A 12,908-nucleotide genomic window follows, 5' to 3' on the forward strand; every position below is an offset into this window, starting at 1 on the left:
TTAATAAAACAATTATTTTTTAATTGAATCTATCGAATTTTTTAATTGAATCGGTCCTTCCGAGTACGTAGATGTTTTTGAGAACATGTATCAATTAACAACTTTAGTTAAAAGAGATGCCTGACTCATCACATAGTATGTTTAAATATTATACAAATTTATCGATTAATTCTAATTTAATAATTAGTTACATAGTATGTAGTTTATAATAAGCTGGATTTTATCCCAGGAGTATGTCTGGCACAAAGATGTTCCAAAACTCTACTGTTTACGAAAAGTTTAGGTCATGTTGCGGCAGAAAACAACAGTGAACAGAGTACACGTGTTGACTTTATTAACTAAAACGTAGCGATCATAGTTGAAAGTGAGCTACAAATAACTAAAAATACTGGAAATTAGTCCGAGAATCAACTGACTGACTGGTCACCTTATTTGATTGATTAACACTTATTGCAATTAAATGGTTTAAACATTGTCTACGATTGACTCATGATTGACTATTTGGTAACTGATTAAAGTGATAATTCATATTTTTGTATGCAATAAAGATTAATACAACGGTATAAACTACAAAACATCTTAAACTTTTAAAATCTAAATGACATCAACAACAACAAGACAACAAATCATAAATATTCACTCGTATCTTCGGCTGATTCATAACCTTAAAACATTTTTGTATCTGAATAAATTGATGCGGTGTTAAAAATATCAAAACATTACTGATTTTGTTAACTTTTGTTTATTAATCAAGACTCAGAAGGGCCTCCTGCTAAAGAAACGTTCCAGTCTTCAAATATGGTTTTGAGGTTCTCACCAAAATTGAAAACAACATTAAACTTATCATTGCCTAATGAGTAAGTAGCCTTTGTCTGTTCATTCCCAGAGCCATTGTCGTCATCAGATCCAGCATCCTTAATCCAGTAGAAAATCGTTATTTTAGAAACTTTAAACTTGTCCTTATCGATTGTTGCTACTGCTGCAGTGTACTTGAAACTGACAATCTCATTTGCTATATCTAGCTTGATGACAGTCTCATGTCCGTCGTAGGTAAATGTAGATGTGATATCGCTACCGTAGTAATAATCTTTTGGTTGGTATATCTTCACCTCAATGTTGTCATCTGGGGAAGTTAACAGGTTGTTCAGTCAGACACCAGTTGAGACAGAACAAAAGTTGACAGGTTGTTCAGTCAGATACCAGTTGAGACAGAACAAAAGTTGACAGGTTGTTCAGTCAGATACCAGTTGAGACAGAACAAAAGTTGACAGGTTGTTCAGTCAGACACCAGTTGAGACAAAAAAGCTCTTAAAATATCTACTTAACTTACCCTTATCTTTTAAGAAGAAGATGTTGTCCAGCTTGTAAAAGATAACTTTTGTAATGTCTTCTTCGAACGTCAATGTTGTGGGTGAATCACCACCTGAAAAACAAGTTTCAAACTTCAAATTGTTCCTCCTCAAACTCAAAGTCAACTCTAAAAAATTTTAACTCAGAGCTCCAGGTCAAATATTCAACATTTAAGTCAGACAATGTTTGACTCCTTTATCTCTCCCAACAATTGTAAGCTGCTCCAGATAAGAGCCTTGTCTCCAAAATCTCATTTGGAATCCAGACTAGCGTTTCGGTGTGTGCAAAAGCTTTCAGGACCGCACATTCCTTGCCCCATCAGTTGCCTGTCTTTCCACAGCCCAATTAGCAGTCAAGGACAGAAATTCATACACCAAATGAGCATTATATTTTCATTATTATAAATTTGTTGATTACGTAAAATATAATAAAATGTCTTGTTTCATATAAAATTTCTTGTTTCATTGACTCACTACGATATTTAAGATATGTGCCCTCAGTCTCAGCAGTAGGATCAGGAGCTAGCCATTCCCCCTCCGGGAACTTTACATCTACTTCAGAGGAGCCCTCCAAGTTAACAACCATGCACAACTTATCTCCTGATGGTTGATGTAATACTTCAAACACAAGGATATTTTTATTTGATAACGTTTTTAAGTTCCAAATTCGCTGCGAATTAAGATACATAAATTATTATAATTATCATGAATACTTAGATTTCGGGCCGTTATCTCTGATATTATAATATAATCGTTTTCCATGGACATGATTGCAAAGTTCCTCACCGCCAAATATGTAGCTAAACTAAATTAAACTTAACTAATTGTTGTCTGAAACTAACCAATAGCCACAATATTATTATCCTCCCATAGAATTGCAGATCCGGGTTTTGCTAGGTAGTAATTCAGTTGTTTCCTCAAAGCAAGAATTTCCTTCAACTTCGTGAATCCATCATCACCAGCTAGTGCATCTGAAGTATGATGAATTAAAATAGATCATCAAATTATAATCATCGGAAATCAGAACAGTTTTTAAACTGTTCACTGAGTCTATTCAGAAACAATCAGAAATTTCAATGAAAGAAACATCAAATCATGAGACTCAATAACATTACACAAATCCACCAGTTTTTAAACCTGTAATAAAAGTAACGCGACAATGTTTAATATAATGCATTTTTCTCGAAAACAGACCTGTTAGATCAGTTTCTTCACTCGAGATGATGATATAAGGCATCAGCAACACCAGCTGGCTCCATCTTTAAAGTAATATTTGTCAACAAATGTTCACTATCTCGATTTGGCACTCATTGACTGAGAAATTAGCCCCAATGAATATGTACTGACCACCCCCCCACCCCCTGTATTTTTCTAGCTAAACACTAACCGGAAGCAAAGAGACTTTTGTATGTCAGTGGAGGGAACCACACCAGCACATATGTTACAGGTTACCGCAGCTACACCCAGCCTTCTCAGGTTCAGTATGTTGTGGTAACAAGTTTTTAAACCTGCCTCTGTTAGTTCCAAATCAGCCCTGAATAACGTTTGCACGTGGTTTAGTTTGAAATCTGGATAAATGTATTTTTTCTTTCAGACTGAATGATAAGGTAATAAGTAGTATAAATCTAGCATATCAATTTGGGGACTTTCGTACCATTTTAATAATATGTTAAAATGTAAGGTAACCTGTGAAAATGAGTTGTTCCAGGCGAGGCAACAGTTTCTATAATATCTTTCACATCAGATTGTTGCAAGACCTTTCTCGCTGACTCATAGTATAAATTGTTTTTCTCAAATTGTTTACTTGTTTCCCTGTATGTAGGGGGAATATTTAAGGGGTTTCTTCAACAAGCTGGCTCAACAGCCCGAACAGGTACACACAATGTTATGAAAACTAATAAAAGCTAAAAAAATTATATTAATTATGTATTCCTCGGCGATATTAACTGGGGGGCGAAGGACTATTAATGAGTTTAATGACGTTGTCTTACTCTGTCATTTTTCCAAAGTCAGTTCCAATACACATGCTAGTTGCCTCCTGGAACTGCACGCCAGCACACTTGAAATATTGGGGACAGCTCTCGTCTGGAAAGTATAATTAGGTAGATTTTTTCCATCAACCATTTTTTCCAAAAAAGTAAAGATGGTTGGAAGTGGTGGGAATTTAGGGTAGATGGGACAAAGGCAAACATGTGCTCCTTCATAAATTCACACATTCAGTAAAATGCGGATGTTGGTAATGCTTAAATGCTGCGCCTAATTACGTTCAAGCCAGGATCAAGGGAATATTGGGTAGACTTTTACTGGGTCTTTGATCCGAGAATTTAATTTAAATTTTTTTATTTTTGTAGAAATATTTATGTTGACGTGTGATGATGTTTCTGTCAATATTATTTGAATTGATTTGATTTGCAGGGGGTCAGAGAGACGTTAGCGTGGAGAACTAATTAAGAATATTAATCTTCAGTGAAGAATCGTTTACTCTAGCAGAGCTCTGCTATTAGAGTAGTTAATGCTTTGTATCATGTATCACATACACAAATATCTGGAGGCTTTGAAATATAGTAATACACATTATAAAGGTATGAACAATTTGACACAACCTTTACCTTCAGGGAAGTAGGGGAATCCACTTAGCAACATTCCACTATATCCATCGTACCCAATTAAGTTTTCTTGTCCGATCCCGGGTCCAATCTTTACAAATGGTAATCCCGACCGTATTTTAACGTTTTCAAAGTCGATGACATAATGGCCCTCTGAGAGGTAGTATCCTTGTTCCTCCATATCCACAGCAGCACGATCTGAGAATGAAAATTATTATTTTTTAAATTGAAAACAACATTATGTTTATCACTGCCCAATGAATAAGTAGATTTTTGCTGTTCAGATCCAGCATCAGACCAAACATCAGCAATCCAGTAGAAAATAGCATCAAATGTCTCTACATCTCCTTATATGGGCATCACGTGTCTCTACATCTCCTTATATGGGCATCACGTGTCTCTACTAAATTCAGTAGAAAATGAATTATTTTGAAACTTTAAACTTTTCCTTATCGATATTAGTTGATCTTGCAGTGTATTTGAAACTGATAGCCTCATATGTTGGATTTAAATAAATCACGTACCATTTGATATTGTTGGTGTAGTTGTGAAGGGGAGGATAACATTGCTGTAGTTGTTTAAGGTGCTGGCGTTTGTTATCTCCAGTATTTTTTCAAGAATACCTATTAAAGTAGTATTGTGCTGGATATAAAGCGTAACCATACATTACATGTATATATGTATAGTGTATACATGTATACATGTATACATGTTTACTTGTATACATGCATATGCCATATAAGTATATATAGAAGAAAATAGGAAATTGGCCAGGGAATAACTAATTTACGTTCCTAAAATCGAACCCCTAGTGGTATCAAAATCACAAAATAAATAAACATCGCTGTCTTTTGACATGCCACCACTTCAGAGTAAAACGGATTTAATGCGTAATAACTAATAAATGATCCATTAAAAGAATTAAATTATTAAATGTGTTACAAAAATATTAATTAAGAAGATTTTTTAGCTTACTATCCCAGATGACTACATCAGGAGATAGGATGTAGTGGGTAGCAATACTATCCCCTCTGTCTTTATCTTCCTTTATTTGTCCCGTTGTCAAACTGAATAATCAATTAATGAATAAAGAGAGGAAATTAATTTTCAAAATTTCAAAAACTAAAAAAAAGAAACTGGCATCATCACCGCAATAGCTTTTTGTATTAGACTCAAATATTTAACGATAAGGTGATCTATAGACTACTTTTATAAATAAAATTTGACTTTATTTTATTTGTTTATCAGCAGTAATTATGTCGTGCCGTGCTGAATTGCAGAATAATCTAAAAAAGCAAAACAATGTGCACTGTGGCTGTAATTTATCTGTGTGTAATTTTTATTGTAGTTTTTCTAAAAGTTGTGTCTTTCAAGAGTGCCCATCGAGGTTTTTATTTTTTTTATTAACTATGATGTATGTAATAAATTAGTCAGTCCCCTTACGAGATATTTTCAATCAACAGGTATTAAATACTATCTGATTAATTATTATTTATTATATTATTATTATATTAATTATTCGCTAATTAAAAAAACTTAGAAACCTCCCGACGATTAAGTTATCAGTCCAAGTGACCTCAGAGGACGGATAAAACTCCTTCCACTTCCCCAAGCACTTCTCCAAGGCGTGTGTCACAGAGTCTCCGCTGTACGCAAAGAAGTCCACAGCGTTCAAACATGACTGGTATTCGTCACAACCAGGTTCGTAAGGGTTGTTATCAGAATTATCAATCATTAACCACTCGGTTGAGGTTTCTGTAACTGTTATCTCCCATGTCAAACCTGCAATTATGGGAATACGCGTGAGACTGAGAGGTACACTATAGAGACACGTGATGCCCATATAAGGAGATGCAGAGACACGTGATGCCCATATAAGGAGATGTAGAGACACGTGATGCCCATATAAGGAGATGTAGAGACACGTGATGCCCATATAAGGAGATGTAGAGACACGTGATGCCCATATAAGAAGATGTATGGTGGGTGGAGGAGGTAGCTATACCCAAAATTAAAAGTACCCAAAATTATGTTTTTTTAAAGCGAGTTTTAAAAGTAACTTTTGCAAAAATATGGACAAAGGTACTTAACTTAGAATGCACATATATCTATTATATATTCTATTTATACCTTTTTTTAGTTGATGTCGATCGTACGAAAATATTAAAGTCTAACCAATTTAAAGGCTGCAACTGCAAGCTATCAGTCAGGTGCAATGTGCATGGATTCAAACATTAATATGGGCATATAACTTTCAGGCTAAAAACTACGCCATTTTTGTCAAATTTGGATAAAACTTCAAATATCTATGTAATATGTATGTTCTAAAATAAACACGTTGTCATTACTGGCACGGTTGTGAGAAACATTAGGAAAGAGAAACATTAGGAAAGAGAAAGAGAAACAGAAGAAAGAGAAACATATTATATATTAGGAAGTACTATACGAACCATCAGCATTTATAGAATGAGGAAACATGCAGAGCGAGTTGTCATCTTCATCACGGGAAAGATAAAACGGAAGGTATGTCGGGTTATCTTTACTCATCATAATCTGATAAAGATGATGTGCTTTATCGCATATTGTGGCGTTGTCTGCCGACAGTACTATTTCGGCAAAGCTAGGTATAAATAGAAACGACCGGTTGAGTCAAACTATTGTTCCAATCATGCAAAATCATGATAACATCAATGACAATGACTGAGGTAGCAACTAAAATTATTTCAACAATTTTTTGACTCAACCGGTCGTTTTTATTTGTTTTATCGTATCTCAATTATTTTCAATATAAATTATTTTCTGGTATGACTAGTACAGCTGCTGAGTATAAGTTTTATCTTTAAACAGTGTTATTAAATTTCAATTTATCATTTTTATAAGGATCGTCTACAAGCTAGATAGTAGTACTAGTAGTACCAGGGTTGCATGCTGTTAGGGGTCGTTCACATAATATTTCGTAATTGCACTTTTTAGACAAATTTTACCCCCACCCCCCCCCCCCCCCCCCCCCCCCCTCCGTAATCAGGTTCACACATAGCTATTATGTCAAAATTAAACTAGCGCAGTCATTCGGAAGCCCCCGGCCTCCCCCTCGGCTGATTATGTTATATGCAAACGACCCCTTATGGTTATAAAGTTATAAGGTTATAGATTCAGAAAGTTGTTAAATTACACAAGTGAAAGTGAAAGTGAAAGTGAAAGTGAAAGTGAAAGTGAAAGTGAAAGTGAAAGTGAAAGTGAAAGTGAAAGTGAAAGTGAAAGTGAAAGTGAAAGTGAAAGTGAAAGTGAAAGTGAAAGTGAAAGTGAAAGTGAAAATGTGCACTCAAAGTTTTTAAATTACTCACCAAGAATTTTTGTGAAGCCCCTTCAGCGGGTTTCGTTTTGAAAAAAGCCCCGTCATAGTTCCCACATCCAGCAAACTCCGTACCAGAGTCACCGAAAACAATTTTCATGGTCTCGTTATCTTTCTTGGTCATGTCTAGCTCCACACCTGAAGAAGGAAGTTTTAAGTTATAAACGACGGGTATACCTTATCCGACTTTAATTAAACGGACAATAATAAGACGCTGGAGGTTCTAGCGGTCATGTTAATTTCCATTCAAATAAAGTCCGATATAAATATAATGTAGTTAAATTAAATACTAATCATTAATGCATTCGATTGTTAATTTTGATGTTCGTTCACGCATAAATGTTCGGTGGTATACCAATATTAGTATGATTCGCTTTCTCTGACATTCAGTACTGGTTGTTGCAATCAATCCAGTAGTTAGTGTAATAAGCGCCAAGCGCGAGCACAGAATTTTGTTGTCCGAATATCGTTTATTATATATGTCTTTTTTAGTTTTAAAGTGTGCGGGGGATACTGAAGCATCGAAAACCACCGTGTAGCAATTTTCACTCGCTTAATTTGACACTGATAGGGTAGAATTATGAGTAAATGATGATCATAAAGACATAAAAACGACGCAAGCTCGGGATTACCAGTTCACACTTCACATGTGGAAGTTTTCTCGAAATCGAATTTTTATATACAGTATCATTTATACTGATTTCTATGCTCAATGCCCACTGCAGCAAAGTCTCAGGCAAATAAAGTATGGAACATGCTACCTTATAACCGTCACTGGCCTAATGTACAATTGAATCCTTCAGCTTCCTGAAATTGGCTGGTTACTACACTTGTGTAACATGACAATGTTAAAAAAACGACGCAAGCTGTTGGAATGTCCGAAGTAAAATTCAGATTATAAACAACAACTTACTCAGTACAATGTCATCTAAACCCGGTATAGCTTTACTAAAGTCAGTAACAGCTTCCTCCACAATGCCAGAATAGGCTTCATGTTGGTGTTGTCTCCAATCGAGCACCTTAATAATATAATCATAATTAATTAATAATACTTGATAATAGGGTTATTCAAAAATTAATGAGGTTATTCAAAATTTAATAGTTTTTAATTTATAAGTTTTTACTCAAAAACTTTTCGGTAGTAACAGATAATTAAAAGAATTGATAAATTTGTCCTTTGAATTTACGCAGAGGACAAGTTGACCAACTGAACTTAGCAATAGCAAGGGATGATAGACTAGGATGAGACATATTGAACGGATCAGGATTCTTAAGAAGCGTGAGTAAGCCGGCATTTTGCCCATATAAGGAGATGTAGAGACACGTGATGCCCATATAAGGAGATGTAGAGACACGTGATGCCCATATAAGGAGATGTAGAGACACGTGATGCCCATATAAGGAGATGTAGAGACACGTGATGCCCATATAAGGAGATGTTGAGACACGTGATGCCCATGTATAAGGAGATGTAGAGACACGTGATGCTCATATAAGGACAGCACTTTGCGGAGCCTCTTTGGGCGTTCTTTCGTTTATAGATGTCATCATAATCTTACTATGTATCAAGCGAGACTATATATATATGGATCCGTGCCATTTTACTGACACCACGGCATGAACTTTAACGCGTCTTTTGACTGGGTCAAATGCTTTTATGCTTTTCAAATCAGCATGAAAAAATAAAAAATTGGCCAAGGAATAGGAGTTTTAGAGCCCAAAATTTGGACCCCCAAGTGGTGTCAAAAACGCGAATTAAATAGGTAATAATTATTTTAGTCTCTTGAGTCTTGACACCATTTTATATAGGGTTATACGGGTTCCTGCTAGTATATGTAATTTACGAAGTTTGTTGCTTACCCCTACAAGGTTTTCTGAAATTTGTATTTTTATAGCCCTCCCACAATCCTCAACGAAAGCTCGGTATTCTGAAACATTTTCTGCTTTGTTGTGGTATTGATAGTTCCAACTTGTACTCAGGAACTGAAATTGAAATATTTCAGATGATGAGACTTTGATTGAAACACGAATATGAAACATTGACTGGAACATAAATTGAAACTCAAAAGCTAATGCCAATGGTGATCTAATAAATGTGGAGTCTGGTACTCAGGTAGGTAATATGTTTGACATGTGACAAAAATGAACCAATCTGACCTTTAAAAACCCCAAAATCACTGTCACGTGTTACTAGAAATATACCTCACCACTCCACCTCACCACTCTACCAGATTCTACATCTACACGTATCACTGAGTATATTCAGAAAAAAATCAGAAATTTTCATCAAATAATCATCAAATTAAATTCAATATCACTATAACATAACGTAATCGATGTTATGACGGTCTCAGTGACAGTTGACACGTCAATGGTATATATTACGTCATCACTTTTTGTACAATTTTAACGTCACGACCCCTCACCAAACAGTCTTTGCAGCAGTCAGGGCAGGAGTCGGATTTACTACCAAGAATACCAACAGCTGCTAAAACCACGAGGACCACAGCTATAACAACTACCAGAACCACGAGGATAATGATACCTGAAACAAAGTAACGAGTCTGTTGATGATTTCTTGCATATTGGAAAGATCAGGGATCATTCATGATTGTCTTGATATATTTACCCTTTTTCTTCGTGGACCGAGCCATGAGCACTCAGCAGTGAGTCAATATAAGAATATAGATTTATATATTATACGTAAGTCGTTCAGGTAATAGAATATCCACAACAAGACGCTTTCAAACAATACAGAAATCAAAAATATAGAAACGTTATATAATAATGCATGTTATAAACGAGCATTATTATTCGTATTTCAAGTTTCATTCAAGCAGTTAAACAGTGTTTAACCACTTCCATATTAGGAATAAATAGGAATATTTGTACATGTATTATCAGTAGTGCAATACATTGTAATAGTGTAACATATTTTTATATTGTAATTGCAAAGGCTCAAAGCGAAGAAGTAGGTTTTAAGTTTTTGCTTATTGGCAGTTGATTGATTTTACTAATGGACCATTAGTGAATGGTCTTATAATGAAATGATAGCTCAGATAAACAGGCATTTTTTAGGACGAGTATAGAAATCGCTTTAACTATAAATTGTGAGAAAATGCAACAATTTGTGACTTGTGAGTTCATTTTAATCAGAAATCACTATAGACTTTTCAGTATTAAACAAGATGATATCAATATCATTACATATCATTACCTATTTTCTGCCATGTTTCTAGTTTATCCCAGCGTGCTAGCATGATAGAACGATACATGCTATGTTAATTGTTAATGTCGGGTACATATCAGTGTAGTAATGCATGAATTATCATATTACTTTTAAGTAAATTTATAGATGTGAAGAAATGCAGAACTATCAATTATTATTTGGATAATTGTCAAATAGAACGAGCATGATATAAGTGTCACGAAATCCTATCCAAACATAACAAACGGAAACCATCACAGTCCACAGACTTTTAAGCAGACGGTTTAGCAAAAAACATTTTCTGACTCAGGAACAAAATATGTAAATTTTACAATTATAAAGTTTGCAATTACAAAATTTTACAATTACAAAATTTTACAATTACAAACTTTACAATTACAAAATTTTACAATTACAAAATTTTACAATTACAAAATTTTACAATTACAAAATTTTACAATTACAAAATTTTACAATTACAAAATTTTACAATTACAAAATTTTACAATTACAAAATTTTACAATTACAAAATTTTACAATTACAAAATTTTACAATTACAAAATTTTACAATTACAAAATTTTACAATTACAAAATTTTAAAATTACAAAATTTTACAATTACAAAAGTTTTCAATTACACTAATTTTTTTTGAATAAGCAGTACAGATGAAACAACTTTAATCAAAAGTGACATTCAGACAGACAAACAAGCTTCATGCACTATCAAATAAAGTTACAACTTACATGAAATAAAAATGAGCAGGACCGCAATCTTATTGATTGGAAACGACAAAATAAACCGACTTACAAATGACAATTACCGCATAGGAATTAAACACAGGAATACACAGATAACACTATATTTACGAAGTCAGAATTCTGTTGAAGCGGTTCAGCTAGCTTTAATATACTAGTATTGCCCCCCTCCCCCCCCCCCCCCCCCCCCCCCACTATTATACCTTAAAGAGTAATAGGCTGAGTATTGCAATATGTACTACAAAAGGATGGCTACTTTCTGCTTATAATCGTATATCCAGTGCTGTGTGAAAAGCTACCAACCATTAAAAGTTGAGTTCATGAAGTGACGCTAAATCGTAACGTGAGGACTGAGGTCGCAACGTGACTATACAAATATTAGTGATCATGTAATAATTAATATGTATATTATTTTATAAAATTTATATGGCCGCAGCTAGGTGTGTCAAGCAATATAAGTTTTTATGGAACGTAGGCAATGAACAATTGAGCTTCAGGATAGGATGTGAAATGTACAGTCAAATGTAGACAGAATGTATAAATTTGACGTACAAATTTGAAAAATTATTGTCACAGACTATGCCACATATTATTATGCATTTTAACCATGATTTAACTAAAAACTACTATATCCTCACTTTATAATGAGCATAACTCAAACTGTTTACCGCGTAAGACAGGGGAAAATTCGTGGAATTGAATTTATAATCAAAATAGTTACTAAAAACACGAAACATGACATGCACAAAATGTAAACAGTAAACACACTGAAATGGATTGTGTAGGGAATGTGAGGAATTATGAATTTACGGAGCAGCTCATATTATCATCTCATCATGAATCATCGTAAGTTTGATACTTTGATAACATACAAAATATCAAATTACGTGGGGGCATTTAAAAATAAAACCTAACAAACCAAATCAAGCCTGTGCAGTGTGCATCAAGTATCAAAGCAAACCGATTCACAAGGAAGCTATGTTTGTAGCGGTTAGCAATTCAGTCATATTCATACTCACTACTCGTGATACATCAACTACAAGCAAGGAAGTTGAGACACAAAAGCAAAAGTTGGCGAAATCATGTGCCCTCACAGCGTTTTCACTTCGGAGCTTGTAGAAGTATTCTAGAAGGGCTGTTAATTGAATCACACTATGCATGAGATTATACAGATTATGTGGCTTATATATAAGTTATTATATTTTATAATATTACTATTGGTGATTTAGTGTGCAAACTTATGAGCTTATTGCCGAGTGCCCAATTTAAAGAATCCTTTTTGATATATGACTTGCGATCATCACTCATTCGACAAATCCGTCAAGTAAAATTAAGACGATGTATATTTTTTTCGAAGGAACCTATATAATTATTTGACGGAAGCTCCAGCTTTTCAGATGATCGAGATATGAAGCATAACAATTTTATTCATTACGTGTGATCAGGTGATTGAGTTGACACTACATCCACATTATGGGAATTGTAGGTTCTTTTTCGAAAGTCTAATCGCTAGACATCGCTAACTGGGACCTATTTTTACTATGAAAGTGAACAAAGCAAACAAAATCTAATTAACAACATGTTAAATGAAATTTGATGATTACATTAAATAACAAATATAAAACTGGTAGTTCA

The 12,908-nt window shown here is 34.3% G+C and overlaps 1 protein-coding gene across 2 annotated transcripts; it reads right to left on the reverse strand.

The window, feature by feature from the left end:
* Positions 1–535: 535 nt before the first annotated feature.
* On the reverse strand, positions 536–10,645 carry LOC134824190 (uncharacterized). Of its 2 annotated transcripts, none has more exons than XM_063835954.1 (18): positions 10,525–10,645; positions 9,734–9,852; positions 9,168–9,290; positions 8,221–8,326; positions 7,300–7,445; positions 6,406–6,508; positions 5,500–5,737; positions 4,931–5,022; positions 4,480–4,578; positions 3,959–4,153; positions 3,341–3,434; positions 3,036–3,161; positions 2,737–2,883; positions 2,544–2,608; positions 2,192–2,320; positions 1,824–1,949; positions 1,331–1,423; positions 536–1,123 (listed from the first exon to the last, which is right to left on the reverse strand). In XM_063835954.1, the coding sequence occupies exons 1-18, from the start codon at positions 10,580–10,582 to the stop codon at positions 750–752; spliced, it is 2,433 nt and encodes an 810-aa protein (XP_063692024.1). In that variant the 5' UTR covers positions 10,583–10,645; the 3' UTR covers positions 536–749. The 2 variants fall into 2 exon arrangements, with proteins under 2 accessions (XP_063692024.1, XP_063692025.1); XM_063835955.1 differs by lacking the exon at positions 10,525–10,645 and adding an exon at positions 9,937–10,033 and having other exon boundaries at positions 566–1,123.
* Between the last annotated feature and the right edge of the window lie 2,263 nt (positions 10,646–12,908).

The sequence above is a fragment of the Bolinopsis microptera genome, chromosome 12 (assembly GCF_026151205.1).
Source record: "Bolinopsis microptera isolate Bmic1 chromosome 12, MBARI_Bmic_1.0, whole genome shotgun sequence".
Classification (NCBI taxonomy): Eukaryota; Metazoa; Ctenophora; class Tentaculata; order Lobata; family Bolinopsidae; genus Bolinopsis; species Bolinopsis microptera.

Coding starts and splice junctions, on each gene's coding strand:
- LOC134824190 (XM_063835954.1), bottom strand. CDS start 10,582: ATGTATCGTTCTATCATGCTAGCACGCTGGGATAAACTAGAAACATGG. Junction 8,327..9,167: donor TTTCAGAAAACCTTGTAGGG/GTAAGCAACAAA, acceptor TATATTATTAAG/GTGCTCGATTGGAGACAACA. Junction 7,446..8,220: donor TTTAGATGACATTGTACTGA/GTAAGTTGTTGT, acceptor TTCCTTCTTCAG/GTGTGGAGCTAGACATGACC.